We start from the raw sequence: 19,436 nt of genomic DNA on the forward strand, positions 1-19,436 counted from the left end.
CTTACAGACCTCTGAAATACTGCTAAGTCGGAACGCTTCGCTGACGCCGAATCGGGACACGCAAGATCGCGTGAACCTAGTGCGAACAGGCTTGGTAAAAAGCGGAGACGAAGTGGAACACTTGCGCGATCGCTGCATCGACGGGGCAACAGGCCGATTCCGACCGACAGATTCAATGTTTAATCGAAGAATATCGGGATCCACACCTGATAACACCGATTTACCTCAAAGATCATCTAACAGATTGTGCCCCAACTGGGGACAACTCAATGCATCTCCCACATCCGCTGCTTTCTAGGAGCATGCTCCGCAGGCATGTTGGCGAGGCCAGACATGAATGCCGAGGCACGTCAATGTCAAGATTGGTACTGAATGTGAGCGAGCAAAACGTACTTTGTGTGACCGAACACTCATCAAACGTTCGCGAATGCGAGGATCTCGCACAGCAAAAACTAAGGCGAGGAAGGTATGGCTCCGTAACCCTGGTGCCACTCATCCCACATTTTGGCACCAATCAGCGTTAATATCTCACCTTTATGTTATCCTAGACGATATACTATCACGCGATAATGCACAGTCTGTCACGCTTTGCAAAACTTCCCTTGTACTTTCTGAAAAAACGTTCCGGAAAGAGTGAGGGATGAAGGTGATACAGCCGAGACATCTCCGTTCCGCCGCAAATGACACCGGTCAGAATTCGTGTTTGACGTTATCTTTCAGTCAGGCACTCACCTTAGGTCCTGCGACGCTAATCAAGTAGTCTTCTAAAGTTCCCACGAACTCGTAGCAAGAATTTTCTACACATGGAACTGTCAGCTAGATGAGCGACTCACGAAGCCCAGACGAACAATCGCACAGCGCAGCTCGCAGCACCGTGCCAATCGCTGCGTTCGGCACAGCCGCCTGTGCACACAGGCGCTGACATTTTTAAAGCTATCAACCTAGAAGAGTTTAAAACGTCGATACGTTCGTGTAAAGGCGGCTAAACATATTTGGTGCACCAGAAACGCAAGTTTGTCCGAGGATCGCACTGTTCGTACACAGTAGGCCTAGGGAAGTTTTGAACTCAAAATTCTGCTCGATATTTCCAAGCTCATTAGGCGAAAGTCGAGGATTGAACAAAATTCTACGTTTTATGCTACCATAACTTTTGCAATGCACTCCTCACACGTTATAACGAGCCGAAGCGAACATAAAGATTGTTTCATTGTTTGCAAGCGCTACGTTTTCGGTCGGACTATCGCGGAGGGTGTTAACAGGCCGGTCGACCATGCCGAACAGCAGCGGCGCTGCCGCGATCAAAGGATGGGCATTTGCGGTTCATTCACCACGTGCGACCGCCTTTCTGTTTGTCTTTAATCAGTTCGCTCTAACAGCGCAGCTTACCTGCCGTTGCACGTTCACGGTTGCGACGGGGCTGCTAGCTGTATGTTGTTCCAGTGCTTCCGGCGAAAGCAGCAAGAGGAACCCGCATACAAATTAATGGGGGCCATACACAGCGCGCGTTGCTCGTAACGTCGTCTTTATTTACATGCTACAGTAACCAGCTCTATAAAAACAACTCGACGAATGTCCGACAGTACAGCACAACATCGTCGTGAAAGGACGTCGATCTGATCAGCTGCGCACGCCACTTGTAAAAATCGTACCTTCCAAGTTCAACAATTGATCGAGTCAACAATGGTGCAGCAACATGAACACAGTAAGACAGTAATAAAATAAATGCTCGCCTGCCATAATGCCGACAAGTAAATTCAGGTAACAGACACAGACTGCGCAACAAATACTGTAACTCATGGCACAAAGATGCAAAATGATGTGCGCCTACAGGAAAATACCATTTTTACAAAACATACAAACGTAAGAAATATTGAGCCACTGTGAGTAGGTACCTACAGGCCTCAATGTGAAGGTTCGGGCTAAAAAACTCAAGCAAAACAGAAAACAAAACATGCAGCACAAAAATATTTACAAACAACATGCACTGTTGCGATGCTCAAGCACACCTTCGACGACATGATCACATGTGGCCATACTACGCACAAATGCCATTTTGTGAAGACTAGCATATGGGCTTGCCGCAGTTTTTTTTTATGCAATGCCTCACTGTAAAGTAAACTGCGAATTCTCCAAAAGCTCTTCATATATCACATGAACAAAGTCATGAATGCATTCCAATGTGAGGGTCAAACATCATTTCAGGACACTCTTGCATCAGAAGTAAGACAAAGTGCGCTATCTGCTCTGCCTACATCGTTCAAGACCAATTGTACACAGTCCTCACAGACATTGCCGTTCCAGCATCTAGCATGTAAATATGGCAACATGTTCCACTTTCAAACCTCTGTTATATAGAATAAACAATGCCAACATTTAAGCATACTAAAGAAATACCAGGAGTATCCTGAATTGTTTGTAAAATAATAAAACATACTGGGTCAAGGAAAGAGTTACGGCAGCATGCTTTAGTGTTGCTTCGGTCATTACATAGAACATGTATGAGGCACAATCCCCCCCCCTTTCCCTAGAATAAAGTTGCAAAACTACAGCCAAGTATTTTGGAGGAACGGTAAGTGGCATTCAAGGGAGGACTTGCAACTGCACGTGAATAACACATATATGAAGCCAGCAACTAGCAACAAACCAATTCGAGTTTCCATTGCTGATAAGGGAACTGCAATCCATTTTGTAACAAAGACCCAAACAGGGTAACAGAGTGACATGTATGTTCTCAACCAAGGCCTTTTTCAAGTCAACAGAACGCAGACATACTCAGCAAACTTCAACCCACAGCTGCATTCACCACTGTATGAAACGCTTCTCACCAACGTGCGCACAATAAAAACACAGGCACAAAAACACTTATGTGCAATTTTGAGCTTCAACCATCAATATGTGAAATGTAAGTGTTAACAGAATGAGAAGATTTTTTTTTTTTTTCCACATCGTATGTTAAAATTTCCTAGATACGCACTGCACATACTTACAATATGCAATATAGTAGCTATATATAGTACATATAGCAATATGTTATCAAGAGATTCCGTTCACTGCACCGAAAATAAAATGCCTCGACTTTCACAACAGCAAGGTGGGAAATAAGGTCACAGCTAAAGGGAACTAGAATAAAATTAAACCTTGTGGCTGCACAGTCTACCAAGTAACTAAAACTGCACCAGCTTTAAATAAAAGTTTGACCTTGCAGTTCTCAGCAAATGTAAAAACTCTCTAGAGATGAAATCATGCAATCCAGTAGCCATACAACATCCCCTATTCCCGTGGCCAGAAAGAAATTTGACAGCATTTGTTTGTGCAAAGAAAGACTGAACACTGCTCTTACCTTCAACTATGAAGAATACTTTGAAAAGTGGTGTAGAGTCACATATCAAATAAAGAAAAGACTTGTCTTGTTCTCTGTAGGCATGTCTGGCACAGATCCTTTTGATATGCAGTAATGTAAATATTTGTACTGCCACTCAGGACAAACAGGCTACAAGCACAGGGTCCTCCCGTGCACTGAAAGTACTCCGGACACAGAAAACCAAGTTTACACTTGGGCTTGACAATATAAGCTAGCTAACCTAACCAAAAAGCTCCACATACAATGCTTCAGTATGCACCTGCGCTGCAAAACTATAATTAATAACAACACCCGAGAAAGACCCTGAGCTATTACGATTACCGTTCAATTCTTCCAGAGGCATTATTAATTCAGCATGCGCTGACAAGAATGCAACTGCACAGATATTGCCTTCATTCAAGTTATCTCCTGTCTGCTCCACTCAGAGGAAACCCACCCATCCAAGCAAAGTGCCCACGCAAAGCGTATCAACAGTAGCCATTCTATTGCAACTGTGCATAGGTTGGTTAACGCCTCCACCCAAAGAAACACTACTGTCCAGCCCATCAAAAATCTAGCATCTATCCTTCAAAATATGCCACTGCGTGCACACTAAACTCTGGCTGTTGTCAAGTTTGCAGATGGCATGGCAGTGAAGGACAGTGCAACAAGTGTTAAAATCTACTACTACAAACCTGCTCGGCTTAAAATCACACTTGCATCATCCACACTCACAACAAGTGCAAACAAGCCACTGCACAATTATGACGATAAAGCAGCAATGAGCAAGCTTGCAGAAAAGAGCATCTGCAGCTTCTTTTCCACTGAATCTTATATATTCCACATACTGCTGGCAGTTGCGAGCGACCTGAACAAACTGGCCTTCAAACCATTTCCCGCTGGCGCATAAATTGTCTGTTTGCTCAAAAATTAAATCCGAAATATTTGTGGCATCAACAAAATCGAACTTAAAACTCAGACCTACAGAAAAGAAAGTGAAGAAAAACGATCATATCCTTCTTGCCCAAGCAAGCAGCATTACTTAGTAATTCCAGCCAAGTTTCATGTCTCTGATTCCACAAGGACAGCAAGCTAGAATTCAAGTAAAAATATTGGGTGTAAAGTGTTTTCCCACAACAAGTCAACCTCTAGTGCTCGGGTCACCTGTCACACCTACATTTTCTCTTGACTTCTCATCATTAAACTTTCAGTTTCCCAAATCATGCAACAGGAGCCTGACAGAAAAACAGTTTCCCACAGGCAGCGCTATCGAGGCTACTAAAGGAAATGGAACGAGAGCGAATATACGAGCAAAACTTCCTGTTATTATCCGAAATTTGAAACACTGCCAAATCTCCTTCACCTCTCTTGAACAACTGCACAGGAAGTATGCAGGAAGCTCTATATCTAATGTTTATATGCCCGCCAGGCACCACTGTAATAGCACTCCTGCTGTGTGCATGGTTAAGTGTAAAGTTGTCCATGCCAAAACGAAAAGTGTAGGCGCTTTGAAACTTGATAGCTCCCAGTAATGTAACACATGCCCTGATTAAAGTGAGACATCTTACTTTGCATCCCCCCATCTGCAAATTCTTTGTTTACTAGTCCGCACTCATAACATGCCCCACAAGGTCAGCTTTACTCACACCTTAGCAGTACTTGCTGCTGAGCCAAACCGCTGCAATCCATGGCAACTCAAAAGTAGCAGTAAGCACCACCCTGCATTTTTCTTCCCTAAAATGGGACAGTTACATTTAATGTGCTATTAAAACTATCACACTCTGACTTATGCGGAGTGGAATTCTCTTGACCAGATGTGTTCACCATAATATTACGTTTGCTCAAACTGGCACAGACTCCATACCAGTTCATACAGTGCTCTCTCTCTCTCTCTCTCTCTCTCACTGACAGGACTACCCACGTATCAAGAGCCATGGCTCGAACAAACAGTCACTGGCAATGTCGAAGCGGTGTTTTCTGCTTTCCCCGAAAACTTATCGCCTGCTCTGAGCAGGTGCATGTTTGCAGTGGGCAGGAACCGTGCGTACGGACGACAGTTACTGCATCAAACTAGGTCACTGCATTTTGACAGAAGTATGCATGCGCTAAATGATTTCAGAGAGCCGAAGTATATTCTGCAGCGGTCTTGGTAAAATGCACTTCAAGAGCGCCTGATAGCCATTTATACAGCACAAATAATGAAGAAAAACAATCACCGGGAACCGACACACTTCGCTCACGACAGTAACTTTGAAAGGACTGTCAGTAAGTGCAATCCTGCTTTTATACTGTTCGAAGGAGATGCAAAAAGGCAGTCTGCATGAGTTGGAGGCAAAACGCAGTAATAGCTGGAAGACAGCTGCTGTCGCTCCAGAGAGAGCTCATCACCAACAAAGCTATGAAAGTCCAATACTATGTTTTCTGCAGCCTGCCTGCAAAGCTGGTATAAAAAACAAACCAAGTTAAGACCATATGCTAGGGCTTTGTGACCGCACATCTATGCGAGCCAGTAGCAACACAGTTGATCCCCGATATATCGAATTAAAATGAGAGAGACAAAATAATTGGACAATTATGCTGGAACGCGGCAGCAAATGACTTATCTATAGCCCAGAAGCATGAACCCAGTGCATCGATATTCAAAACATGCTTCCTGCAACGACCTGCTGCCCATCGGAATAATGGCAGCACACTGTTCCCTGGACGTCATAGGCTTAACTCACTGCACACAGCAGCTGCTGAAGATGGCATTTTGCAAAGGAGCCCCCACCAGTCACAGCCGGTCTTATTCTATTACCAATACATCTCAATGCAACACTACCTCAATTAAAATTACGGTGCAGTTGATTTGTGCGTCACATTCAGCAGTGAAGCCGGTTGCACAAGAGACATCCGGAAGTGTTCGATTAGCAGGGTTTCCTCGCATGGCAGCAGTGTCACGTTGAAATTAAGCAAGCCAAACTGAAGGCCACACTCAAGCGTACCCTACTTTCATCTCATCACACTGTTTCCCACTGCTAGCACTGCCAGCAGGTGTCCAAGGCTGTGTAGCCGATCTAACTCCGTGGACATAAAATGAACATGGGAGCATCATCGAGAAAAGTGCCACTGGAAGGTGTGCAGAGCGCAGTTTGATATATACTGAATCTTCCCCCGAATGGCAGTTTGATAAAGGCGAACAACACTGCTATGCTTCTGTATGGGACAATCGAAGGGCATATTCTGAGAGTTTGCTATAGGCAATATAGCTCAGTATATCTGCGCTTGATGTATATCTGGGTCGGCTGTAAGGTCAAGAAGTAAGCAACCGCCATCTTTTGCTAAATACATACTGCTAATATTTAGTGAAAATGAGTCACACTGCAGCCTCTCATCTGAGTAAAGATGCAGCACTAAGTGCACACTCCTCCCCACCCTTTCTTTCCTTACACAAAGAAGCCCATTAAACTGCAGTATTTTCAACAGCTCAATCATAACTAACTATGGTGCTCAGATGCTTTGCCTTTTGGAGCCTTGTGGCTATACCGACGACAGTAATTTTTGGGTGGATACCACAGTATGTACGACAACAATGCCATTGTTAAGGGCGCTTTTCTCAGCTGACTGGCTCGCTTACAAATAATGGTCTACTTCCGAAAGACCAGCTATGTGTCAAAAACCTTCCCCATGCCTGTGATATAGTGGGGCTAGGGTAATGTTACAGCAATGACTGCAATGCATTTCCTAAGACTTGTTTCCTTGGTTACCTGCACGTTCAAAGCATTCGAAGCAACTTTTGTTTTACTTGTGCTGATGAGTATAGGTGCCACACAGCAATGTGCATGCCTGCACATTTTTTTTTTCACGTACAAGGCGTGAAATGCCAGAAAACACTGCTCCCTTCTTCTCACCCCTTCTCCAAACTCCTAGCACACTGACACCGGAAGACAAAGCTCTCCTTTTCAACCACAACAGATGGCACCATACTGCACAGTGCTACATCCCTCGTTTCTGCAACCCAGCGCACTCTTCTTCCTTCCCCCTACAGAACGTTTTCCCTCAGAAACCACACTTTCTGGGCAGTACAGTGACCACACTCATGACGCACTGAATGTCATAAACTACTGTCTCTATGTACAAAATGACCTAAGGGACCAAAAGCCCTTTCCCAAGCACTCAGCAGCAGCAGCAGTGGCAATGTTTGTAGCTGCAGACAATCCTCGTGTGGCGGTGCCAACGAATGGCACACTGTTGCTACTGCACTCTAGTGCTACACAGTGTGTGCAGATTTCATACACTGCATGAATGCCTGGGCAGGGAGTATTTTTCTGTCCTCGTGGGTGGGATGGTGGATCAGGGGCAACACGAAATCAGGAGGGGAACCAGGCCCAAAGGAAAAGGTGCAGCGCCAGCTGGATGCCCACAATAAGGGCAACGGAGGTAACGTCGCTACGCTGGCTCAGCCGGTGTTCGAGCTGTCGCTGCTGCAAAAGCACGTGCTCCAGGTGCCGCTGTAACGTGCTCAAGGTGGCGTTGGCCTCGTCCAGGGATCGCTGGAGTGGGGCCAGGGTGTGGCCAAGGGAATGGGTGATAGAGCTGCCGCCCACCGCTACTGCCCGGCCTGGCTGCAGACCCAACCGCGCTGCCACGCCCTTGCCCGCCTCCGCTGCCAACACTGGCCGTGATGGAGAAAGAAGAAAAGGGAAGAATGAGGCCATCATTGGCTGAGACAACTAAAACCTTTCAATCGGACAGGAACCAACATTGACAAATCAGCCTAAAAGGCCCAGACATGATGCTAGCGCACAAGAAAGACACACATTGCAGGTAGGCAGACAGGACACATGCTAGACCAACCAGTTGTTAAGTGCACAGGTCAGCACCCTTGCACGGCACGTGGTAAGGGCAATCAAGTTGACATAGGAGGTGGAAAGATTGTTACACAAGGGAGGAAATAATAGGACCCATTGTACAAGAAATGACTGCCAATGCTCTTAATTGGGCTAGTTGGTGAACAAATTCAGACATGATGCTAGCGCACAAGAAAGACACACACTGCAGGTAGGCAGACAGGACACATGCTAAACCGTTTGTTCCCCAACTAGCCCAATTAAGAGCATCAACAGTCATTATTTCATGTACAATGGGCCCTATTATTTCCTCCCTTGTGTGTAACAATCCTTCCACCTCCTATGTCAACTTGATTGCCCTTACCACACGTCGTGCAAGGGTGCTGACCTTTGCGCTCAACAACCAACTGGTCTATAGTGTGGCCTGTCCGCCTATCTGCAGTGAGTGTCTTTCTTGTGCGCTCGCACCATGTCTGAATTCGTTCACCAACTAGCCTAATTAAGAGCATTAAAAGGCCCAGCCAGCTTTAGTCCTTCGTGTTGTTGGTCAATTCAGCACAGCCTCACCATCTGGGCTGGCATAATGGCATTCACCCAAGCGTAATGTGACCATATTATAACACAACAGTCGCTTGCGCCAGCTCAGAAAAGAGAAACATTACAGTAAAACCTTGTTGATACAATTTTTAGAAAATGACGGGAAAAACATTGTCCGAGCTGCCTGATTAAAAAAAAAAATTTACTGCTGAATGAGGTACAAAGGCATTTAGAATTGAGACTCGCCGCATAAAAGTGTAGATTAGCACGTATAGACATAGTTCATTCCTCTGTCTCTAAGGCACTGCAAGATGCCACCATGTTTCTCCTCATAAAGTCACGTTTCTGCAGGAACGAGCGCCCTGTACGTTGGCTCATTGGCTTTCTTTGGTGTTTCGTCCCTTTCCACCAGGCACTGCAGGAAAGCAACTAGGGCAGGTGATCGTCGCTGATCAGGTTTCCACGTCACGGGCGCTCGTGAGCATATGTTTGGTTGATAGCAAAACGGATATAGTACGACCACAGTTTTGTTGAGATTTCGAATGTAGTACAGTGAAAGCTCGTTAATTCAAACCACGATAATTCGAATTTTCGGATAATTCGAACTACACTCCTTGGTTTGGCCAAGCTCCATAGAGGCCTGTGTACAAAAAAAGCCCACTAATTTGAACGCGAGTCGGTTCTGCTACGGATAACTCGAACCATGCGACATCGCGTCTGACCAGCCTGGCGCCCAGCACATGGCCAAAGAAACGCCCCAGCGATAGGGCGGCAAAGTTAAGAGGCTGCGTGCATCCAAAATGGGGTCAAACATAAAATTAGGTAAAACCATGGAAGGGTGGGTGAAGCCTAACCATCCCCCCCTAATCCTACCCACCTGCTAGAGCTATCGTCAAAAGATACACACACTGTGATGTTATCGCTGCACAGCCTCTTGGCGTGCTGCCAAGCTGTGGGCTGAGACCGACGCCACGTAACGAAGGGACGCACTGACAACAAACTTTTTTTTTCTATTCTCGGCGGCAAAAGTGAGGGTTGAGTTCATTACGTGACTGAGTACGGTAAACTTGCCGTAATGCAAATGGTACTTGTCAGGCTTTTCGAGGCCTTTCAATACAACTTTTTTCTCCGGTCCCGTGAAGTTTGAATTAATGAGCTTTTACTGTAACAAGGAAATCGCGTTATCTGGGGATGTATTAACTGGGAGCAAAATAGTGCAACTCTATGGGAGATGTTTTACTGCCCACGATTTCGAGCGTATGAAATGGGCAATCGTATGAACCGGGAATCAATAAGTTTCTACTGCCGTTGCTATGTGATTGAGTGGTGTCAGTTGTTGTAAATGCCATATAGCCACCAACAACCTGTTTTCAAAAACTTGACAAAAAGTGGCACAACACTTTAACTACACCTTTAAGAGTGAGGCGCAACAGCGTTTAAGGCTCCCTACTTCAGCAAGAGTTGTTGTCAGGCTAGTTGGCTTGAATCTTGCAATGCCATGAAAGGTTACATACAAGAGAGGCAACACGAAGAAAGATAGATATGAAAGGACGAGCGCAAACTAACAACTAGTTTACCCTATTTAGCCTATTCCAGCGCGCACCATTTTTGGGCGAAAATAGGTGCTAAAATCCCATGCGCGTTAGATTCAGCTACAAACTGAAACTGGTCTATAGCTGCCCACTGCTATTTCCAGGGTGTGGCAGCTCACATCCAGTTGGCAACCATACCAGCAGGATTGCTTGTTGTTTTTGGCATCGCAGGAACCGTTTGCAATCAGTGAGGTGGTGTTGTTCGATCCATAGGCTCCCTTGATCGATAATCAATGTCTCAGCAGCGACAAAGACACGTCATGTCTGCCATGAGAACAGTTTTAAGCATCAAGTTATTTTACGTGCTGAAGAAAGCAGCAATAGGGAAGCAGCCCACCATTCTGGTATACCAGAGAATTGTGTGCGTTACTGACTAAGGCTGAAAAGTCAATTTTTGAGAGCAAGACACCAAGCAAAGGCTGCCACGGTCCGCAAGCGTGCAGGTTTCCAGACCTTATACATGAGCTGGCTGATTTCACAAGGCAGCTGCGGGTGGATCAAATGCCCGTGACTACCGAAGTGCTCAAGGTGAGGGCTGCTGAGCTAAGCTAGCAAGAGCTTGAGTGATTAAGTTCACGTGAATAAACAGCCAGTTTCTACCTGAAAGTAGCAAAATGTGTGCGTGCTTTATTTCATTCACAGAATTCATATGGCCGTTATAATTGGAGCTTGCAGTATTTTTTCTTGCTTACGGCAATAAGCCACGTGCGCATTAGAATAGGGGGCGCGTTAGACTTGAGTAAATATGTTATTCAGAAGTTGACATTTCTAAATAGAGCACATGTAAGTGCATGTGCGGCGAATACACCCACAACATGCCAGGTAAACATGACACATCAGCATACCCTACAAGTGAAATCTGTCTTGTAGGGTATGATTATGTGTCATGTTTACCAGGCATGTTGTGGGTGTATTCCCCGCACATGCGCTTACATGTGCTTTATTTAGTAGTGTCAATTTCTGAATAAACTAGTTAGTTTGCGCTCGTCCTTTCGTGTCTATCTTTCTTCATGTCTTTTTTGCGCATAGCCTTTCATGGCATTACAAGGTTCCCTACTATGGCGCCCCTTACATATCCTCATTCGTATACACGCACTTTGCTACTCGCTTAATCGCTAATTCGTTGACATGAGAGTCTTACCTCGCACATACTCATTGGCATACAGTCGTAGGTTGTCACATTGTGCAAGACCACCTGACACAGATGTAAAGCCTGACTTTAACCAAGCTGTTACGAATGCGCCTGAAGGGATAGCGTGTGTCTGACTCTTGATCCAAGGGTTTCCATCTCAAAGAAGTAGCCCAAACTGGCAGCCTCTGCAAACTTGGGCATGTCAAGCAGTCTCGCGACAAGACACATGACTAACAATCTGTGCCTGGCCATGCCACCTGCTAATTACCACTTGCCAGATGCATGTCCGCGATTTTTCATCCATAATAGCGATGCTAGATTTGCTAGGGTACAAGACCCTAAACATTGCCACGTAAAAATCGTGTTTTAGATGTAAAAATAGCGCTGCGATGAAAGTAGACCTTAAAGAAAAAACAAAACATAAAAGCGGTGGGCAAACCAATGCGCTTTCATGGGGCAGTCAACTCCTGAGCGGCAGAGGGATGCCAGCTTTTCTGCAATGTATGGATGCTTTGGAGCCAGGTGATTGAGTCTGGCAGACAGAGGCGCAAGTGGTACGTGGGAAACAAATGCAGCACTCTGGCCCCTTCATGGTGCCTCTCTCGAGTAATTAGAGGTCTGCTTGTGCTTCTAAGACACTGTAGCCAGCGCTCTGCTTCTCAGTTAACTTAATGGCAAAAATAATAAAGTTTCCTCTCAGTCAACTGCACCTCTTTCAGTCAAGGTGAACATTTTGAAACCTGACAGCAACACATTGAAAGTTGGAGCTCACCCTCGCTATCTGTCGAATCGCAAGAGAAGCAGGCTCCCCGCTCGGCCGAGGAGCTCCCACTGTGGGCCAGCCCTAAGGCAGGCCCTACTTTTTTCTTTCGCTCCTTCTTGGAGGCAGCCACCCCAGAGCCCTGCTGCTGCTGTTGCCTGTGGTGGTGGTGGTGGTGATGGTGGTGGCGGTGGCCCAGGTGGGCAGCCACCTGGCGAGGGCTCGTATGCAGGATGCGCCTGCGCAAGCCTCCCTGGGGCTCGGGGGGACTCCCCTCGATGCTCACAAGGCTGCCTCCCGAGGGAACGATAGGCGTCTGATGCCGAGTCTTGCTTTGGATGACCCCATTTCTCTCAAACTGCACCACGTCGTTGCGGGGATCCCAAGGGCGTGAGCTGAAGATAAGAGAGCACGGACTTCAGCTGTCTGAGAGCACCAGAAACTGGAAGTATGCGAGTATTCGAATTCTAAATACAGATCAAATATATTTGCTATAAAATTTATAGTATTCGATTTGAGAAATGAATATTAGAAATGCCTGTTTCAAAAGATATTACAGCAGCCACCTAATACTGACAAATTTCACAGATCCAACTGTGGAAAAACTGAATATATGGGCAAATCATCTAAAGACAAGGCTCAAAGTGCCAGAAAAATGACCCAAAAGTACCTGCTTTGCTTTCTTTTCAGTCATATATAGTCATGTAGTGGTGACAGTGCCCTTAGCAACAAATGAGGAGGCTTGTACATCACTTGAATGAACTCCTTATTGGGCTGACTTGCGCCGCAAAAGAACTAAGCAATCGGCGGCGGCGATAGCGATAGCGACAAGCGTGCTAGGCGATCGTCAATCTACGGATCCCGTTTCATGCATCAGCACACAATTTAAAGGCTACGAAGAAAGATCGAGATAAAGCTGCACCCAGTGATTAGCATACCCTGGAATATTGTAGAAACACACGCGAAAGGCTGGAATCTTCTAGATATATCTCGGCACATCTTGCACGACAAAGAAAATGATAAGGCTGCTTCTCGTGACAAAAAAAAAAAAAAAAAGAGCAAAAAGCATACATAATCGATTCGTGCGCTGGAATCCCAGTGATAAGGCCGCATGCCGGCGGCTGTAGAAAAAGAAGAAAAAAAGTTTTGAATGGTTTGCGGCAATATTGTGTGAACCAGTCACACTCTGTGCTGCTGGCTCTGGACCTTATGCGAAAGTTCACAAGTAGGCGAGGTTTGTCACATACCCCATACATATATGATGAAATCGAGGTGGTTAACCACCAGAGCCTTTTTTTTTTGTTCATTCCTACCATACACGTTTCACACCTAATGACTACACATAACAATAACCCTGTCTCCTTTACAACACTTCTAAAAGGAACTTGCCACCTTGTTTAGGTCATCTTTGATATGCATGAAAGCTCACACCTGTGTAACTTCATGTAGTCTCTCAGAATAGACTTCGTGGGAATTTTTGTAGCAAACGGAATTACAATATGAAGCAGCAATTTGTTTTTGTTTTATCAGAAAAAAAATAATGTTTCACAGCAAAATTTGCTTGCAATACATGAAAGAGGGCTGTAACAAAGGCTTCTGGACTTGGGAGAGTCAGATGACCACTATAACTGAAGTAAAATAAAAAATTAAACACTTTAAATCAACATACCGTCATAGCATTCTTTCAAATCTACCCCCAAAGGTGGACACTTAATCGCTGTCTAGGAGAGACAATATGACAGCACAGCCGCTCCCCATAGACACCCATGCCACAGACACCCATAGGTATGATGTGCTTTCATAAACACCCTTCATTATGTTGGTTAGTGGACAAATGGACGATGCTAGTTGGAGATTCTGTGCTAGATCTCATGCAGATTTGAACGTGGTCAGTCTCGCCCCTGTGCAACAACTTGGGAGCCCACAATCCCTTCCAGGTGTCCATGCGCGTGTTAATTTACAGTGCGACTCCCAGCTGATAGATGGTGCAAGTTACAACTAGCAATTCTGTGCTAGACTTCGTATGAATTGGAATGCCATCAGCCCCAAACTGGAGCGATAATTTGGGGGCCCACAATCTTTGCCCCAGAAACCGTTACCTCACCGACTGCAGAAGCAGCGACACAATGCAGAGAAAGGGCTCCTTACGCTATCGCATAAAAACACCCTGAATTGAGCAAGTGGCAAAAATGTCTTGATGAGCGCAGTAATTTTTACCCAGAAGAAAAATGAACAAATAAAGAAGAAAAAAAAAACGCTATTACCAGATTCTTTTTTTTTTTTAATGATTCTTGCTTGGACACTGCTACTAGTGAAGGGACATCACAGATCACCATCAAATTGTCACAAAGTGGTGCATTGTTATAGGAGTGGAAGGAGACAGCTCACAAAATGAATGAGAAGTGGCAGATCAGTCTACAAAGCAAGCGGCACTATTCCTTCTACTTTCCTTTATAATGTTAGAAGAGCTGCACTGGCAGAGGAGTCATGACCAAACGCAGCTTTCTTGATAAAACACTGCCCACTTAGCGCCCGTATATCAATATTTCAGCACACGGGCAAATGACGGACTTTTAAACGTCGCATCTGAATGATAACCAACAGAGCAACCTTAGCAGTAATAATTTCTTCTCAGCATGTCAACAGTACTCAACTGATGTGAAGCTTTAGCTTAGGCAGTTAGTTAAAACTCTGCATGAAAATTTTCACGGTGATTTGAATTGTTCACAACAGTCGCAGTCACAGTCGGAAGTATATGAAGCATGCTTTCACAAGTGCCTAACGATTAGTTTCAGAAAATCTTTCAAATGATGCTTCTTGTGATTATGCACAGCTTATACTGCTGCCACAGATGCAGTTCCATCACTGCAGTGCGGGGCACGCACACAACCGAACGTGCGATGATGAAACTATCGCTAGACATATTTGTGGAGGCTGGCTTTACGGCTTTTGTTTTCCCCTTTGGACTTTCCTACCATATATTTCCCAAAAGACCATTCTCATGGATGGAAATTGAGCGGGATGAAAGTTGGCATCGTGAACACACTGCCATAGTATATGTGCGTACATGCCACAGCCTTTCCTGCTCCACCCTTTCCTGCAAGCCCCATTTTCACGTGGTTCATGCATCACTCCTATCAAAAACAATACAGTAGATTCTTGCTGATACATTCCCAGTTTATTCGATTTCTCCTTTTATACGCTCAAAATCGCGGGCAGTAAAAATCTCTCATAGAGTTGCACTATTTTTATCCCGGTTATAATGTTCCCAGATAACATAATTTCCCAATTACTATGTTCAAAATTTTGACAAATTATGGTCGTAAATATGTTTTGCGATCAACCCGACATGTGCTAACGAGAAATTGCGACATAAAAACCTAGTGGCACTCACGCACCGCAGTTGCTTTCCTGCAGTGCCCAGGCGCAAAAAGGGCACCTAGGCACTGCAAAGAAAGCCAACGAAGCCAAGGTGCAAAGAAAGCCAACGAGTTAACATACACGAGGCGCCTGTTCTTGCGGAAACATAACTCTATGAAGAGAAACGCAGTGGCTTCTTTACGGTGCCTTAGGGGAATAGGGGTGAAACATTTGATAACTACAACTATTCGCTTGCGTACAAGCACGCTAAGTCTAAGGGACGCAGCATGAGCAACAAAACGGCGAATGTAAGCTATCGTGATGACTTCTCCACATATGATTGGTGTAAGGGGGTGAAGCATCCGTAAGCAAGCAAGGAATTGATACCAACTAGTCATTGCCTTCTACGAACCGGACTTGTTACTAAACCTCTTCCGTGCTTAGGACGGAACAAACACAGACTGAATTCTGAGAAAGCTAAAAAGGAGCTGTTCATACTTGATATAAATGCTAACCTAAACTTTTATGCAGTGAAAGTTTCAATCCTAATGACTTTGTATCTCATTCAATAGTTCTCTTTTTTTGATATCAGGCCCCATTTCCTAAAAAATCTGTACCAACGAGGTTTTACTGTAGTAGCAAAGGTTTGCCTGTTCACTTTCTTTGTCAGTGCGCACACAGCCAACTGTTGGATGTGTCGTGGCATGAAGCAATGACATGCTCATGCCGTTTCCCGATCCACGAGTGCAATCGTAGTGGCTCTGGTGAAGTGCTGGCGTTTGATGACATAAAGAAAGTGCCGGCTGTTTTAGATGATAAGCTCGAGATACTGCATATTAACCCCTTCGGGTGCTGTGTCCCTGTTTAGTAATGGAACTTTGTGCAGCCTGCTGTGCAAAAAGGCAATGTAAAGCGCAATTTTGAATATTTCAAATCACACGCCCTGACCCACTTTATTGGACAACTGGCATCATTTTACGCGAAGTAGAAGAAATCCTGCCTGAAAAGTGCGGCAAAAATGGAGACTGCTCAATTCTACGGAGCTAACAGCAATTGCTTCTTGTTTTTATCACTTTGGACTGTTAAAAATCTTTGCTGACCAAAACATTAGCATTTATTTATTGGAGAAAGGGCCTGTGACTGTGAAATAATAGCTATCATTCTTGTGACGAGCGTATTCAACCTTGCATGAACTTCTAAATGTTAGCGTTCCTGTTCGGGGACATGGCGCCTCAAATCCACCTTTGCCAGAACACTCCTTTTCCGAGCGTTCGGTGTCACTTTCCTACTTTGTGTGCCCTGCTGTGCACACATAGGAATAAAAGGAATGGAATGGACTGAAATGGAAGGGAATGGAGTTAAGGGAATGAAAGCACTGTTTTGGATGTTTCAAAATATGCCAAACTCTACCAGTCGACAAATTCAAATTTCTTATGTCACTGTGTCCTTTTAGGTCAAGAACCAGAAAGTGGACGGTGAGGGACATTTCTCACTTTCTATATTTTGCGCTTTGCAACCGCTAGACAGAGTACCTGTGAGACGCAAGTGATGAGAAGTTTGCACTTAAAAGTATTCTGGACATGACAGCCTTCCAAACTGACGTTACGAACAGCCTATCGCATGCAGCAGAACATCTAAAAAATAGCGCTGTCAGCCAAATATTCATTACGCAGAGCGTGTTACGATGAAGGCTAGAGCGGATTTGCAGCTGACAGCTACCATTAGGTACGTCGGCTACAAACACTGGCAGGAGCATGTCAACACAACAAACTTACAGTGCTCGGCCCTGAAGGATGCACAGCGAAGTGTTTGATTCGCTGACAAAAGTGCCACATCTTTTTGTGCATGCCTGCTCAAAGTAATTGATTTTACCTTTTTCACAGTAAGTATACTCTGAAGTGACTTATTTAATTAGGAAATCAAACATTAATCTAATAACCATCTTTTGTGGTTATCTTGTTAGGGACACTACCGCACTTTCTGCTAGTAGCATGCATTGCTTTTTCTGTATTGAGGCACTGTGTCCCCGAATAGGCCCATTGCAAAAGACTATTAAAAAAAATATTTTTCTTTCAGTTTCTTCAGGACACGTCATTGAAGCGTGGAGAACCGAAAATGGCCCTCAGATATTTTTGTATTGCAAAGATTTTTTTCGCGCCTGAAGAGGTTAAGCTAGTGAGCACTGTTTGATGAAAATGCCACAAATTCGGACTGCAAATTTAGATGAGCAGAAAAATCTGGGATTTTCGAATACATTCATTTGAAATGCAAAATGCACAGCATGGCCCAAATCAAACAGCAGAACAATATCTGCAGCCGAGCTTCTTTGCGCACATCAAGGTGCAATCTGTGTTCTTTTTTTGTGCTCCGGTCTGAATGGCAGATTTCGTTGACAAAGTACTGGAAGCTTTAATATTTCCGTGCTCCTATTTTTTAATGGATTTTCTGTCACACCGCCGTAGATGAAGCCCATAACCAAAAATTGAAAGGTTCAGCTTTGTTTGCTCTAAAGCTTTTCAATGGCCTTCAGGCGCAGGTGTGGAACAAAAGTGAGCAAGGACTCTATTACCAATTTTCCATATGGCTAAGCTTGAAGCAATCAGCACCGCATCTCCAGCATTGACTGCGGAGTTCCTGATATGAAACCGAGTCAAGGTGTCAAGTGTAAACATCCCGCCTACTGAACGGTGCACTGAAGGCTATTCACCTCCGATATGCACGTAACAACAGGCATGACACCTCGAAGGTCCCTGTTGCAAGATAAAAAAAAGTAGCCTGGCCGCAAAGGTTTGCTTTCTTGGCTCCACCGCCAACCCAAGAAAAGGGTGGCCACTGGCTGACCAAATCCAGGTTCACACCATTTTTGGAAATCAAACAACATTTTGCTAACTATTTCTTTTTCATTTCAGAAGCAGATTGATCGTTCTGGTGCCAGTGTGCATTACCCCAACTCATGACAATGCTGGTATTTTGGCATGCTAAAACAGAGCTTTTAGTGAGTGCTGTTCACTGTTTGTGTGATGCCGACTTCTCACTATGCTTCACAGTATTCTCAGCATCTTTTTATATTTTTTTTCCAAAGGAGGGGCACTCCATCACATGACCTTTGGATAAGTAGAATCTTTTCCCCTTGTAATTCAGGTTAAAAAAATTCTACTGTTAATCCATGTTATTTCTTTCTTTTTTTTTTTTTTTTTTGCTTCACATACTTTTGAGTCAATTCACGGTATCATTTTGCGCCAAATTTTGCACGTCCACAGTATAGGCTACATACTGTCATGCCGCCTAGTCAAGGAGCAAGAACATCTATGCCAGTCATGTTTTTTACATGATGCTGAGTTGATCAAGTTTAATTTTGCTTAATTTTTGGTTGCAAAGGATCACAAAAGTGGAGGCCATTCCCATAGGGGAGGGGAGGGCAAAAAAATCTTCTTACCATCAAGAGATTCAGAACACTGAAACTGCATTACAAGCCGCACCAAGAGGCTTAGAAGTGAACCCCCTGGGCTCTACAAGAGATTCAGAACACTGGAATTTCAATACAAGCCCCACGAAGTGAATCAGAAGCGAACCCCCGGGGCTCTACACTTTTGACAAAGACTGTACATAAAAAATTGCCTTTTTCTTTGGCATTTCTCAAAGCTGTCAAGCACATTTTAACTACTGCTGCGAAGTTTACATCACATTCCCAACACCTTGGCATTGAAATGTGTGGAGCTCCACCTTTGAGACCTTAGTTCCAATGTGAAAGTTAAAGGGAGTTAATTTTTAATTAGTCAAAAAGAATATGAGGACAACTCCATTAAATCTTTATTGTTTGCAAAAATTGATTCTGTCGACTAAGTTCAAGCTCGTGTCAACAAGACAGTGGGCCTAAATGAAGTGG

General features: G+C 44.6%; 2 protein-coding genes across 14 annotated transcripts in view; both read right to left on the minus strand.

Annotated features, from left to right (window-relative positions):
* Positions 1-6,703, minus strand: part of Hmt4-20 (Histone methyltransferase 4-20) — a 29,717-nt gene extending 23,014 nt beyond the window's left edge. For 2 of the 7 annotated variants that reach the window (XM_084602245.1, XM_084602244.1), the window contains exon 1: positions 733-1,272. The gene's annotated coding sequence lies outside the window, so the exon portion shown is untranslated. Of the gene's footprint in view, positions 1-9; positions 317-532; positions 668-732; positions 1,273-1,386 lie in introns of those variants that run through there. The other 5 variants (XM_084602246.1, XM_084602249.1, XM_084602248.1 and 2 more) reach the window with 5 other exon arrangements.
* A 443-nt stretch (positions 6,704-7,146) lies between these two features.
* Positions 7,147-19,436, minus strand: part of Orp8 (Oxysterol-binding protein-related protein 8) — a 99,463-nt gene continuing 87,173 nt past the window's right edge. For all 7 annotated transcript variants that reach the window (XM_084602239.1, XM_084602237.1, XM_084602238.1 and 4 more), the window contains 2 exons: positions 12,203-12,585; positions 7,147-7,994 (listed from right to left, as the gene is read on the minus strand). In XM_084602239.1, the coding sequence (XP_084458365.1) occupies positions 7,690-7,994; positions 12,203-12,585 (688 nt within the window). In that variant the 3' untranslated portion in view covers positions 7,147-7,689. The remainder of the gene's footprint in view (positions 7,995-12,202; positions 12,586-19,436) is intronic.

Source organism: Amblyomma maculatum, chromosome 4 (assembly GCF_055883805.1).
Source record: "Amblyomma maculatum isolate TAMU_Amacu chromosome 4, ASM5588380v1, whole genome shotgun sequence".
Lineage (NCBI taxonomy): Eukaryota > Metazoa > Arthropoda > Arachnida > Ixodida > Ixodidae > Amblyomma > Amblyomma maculatum.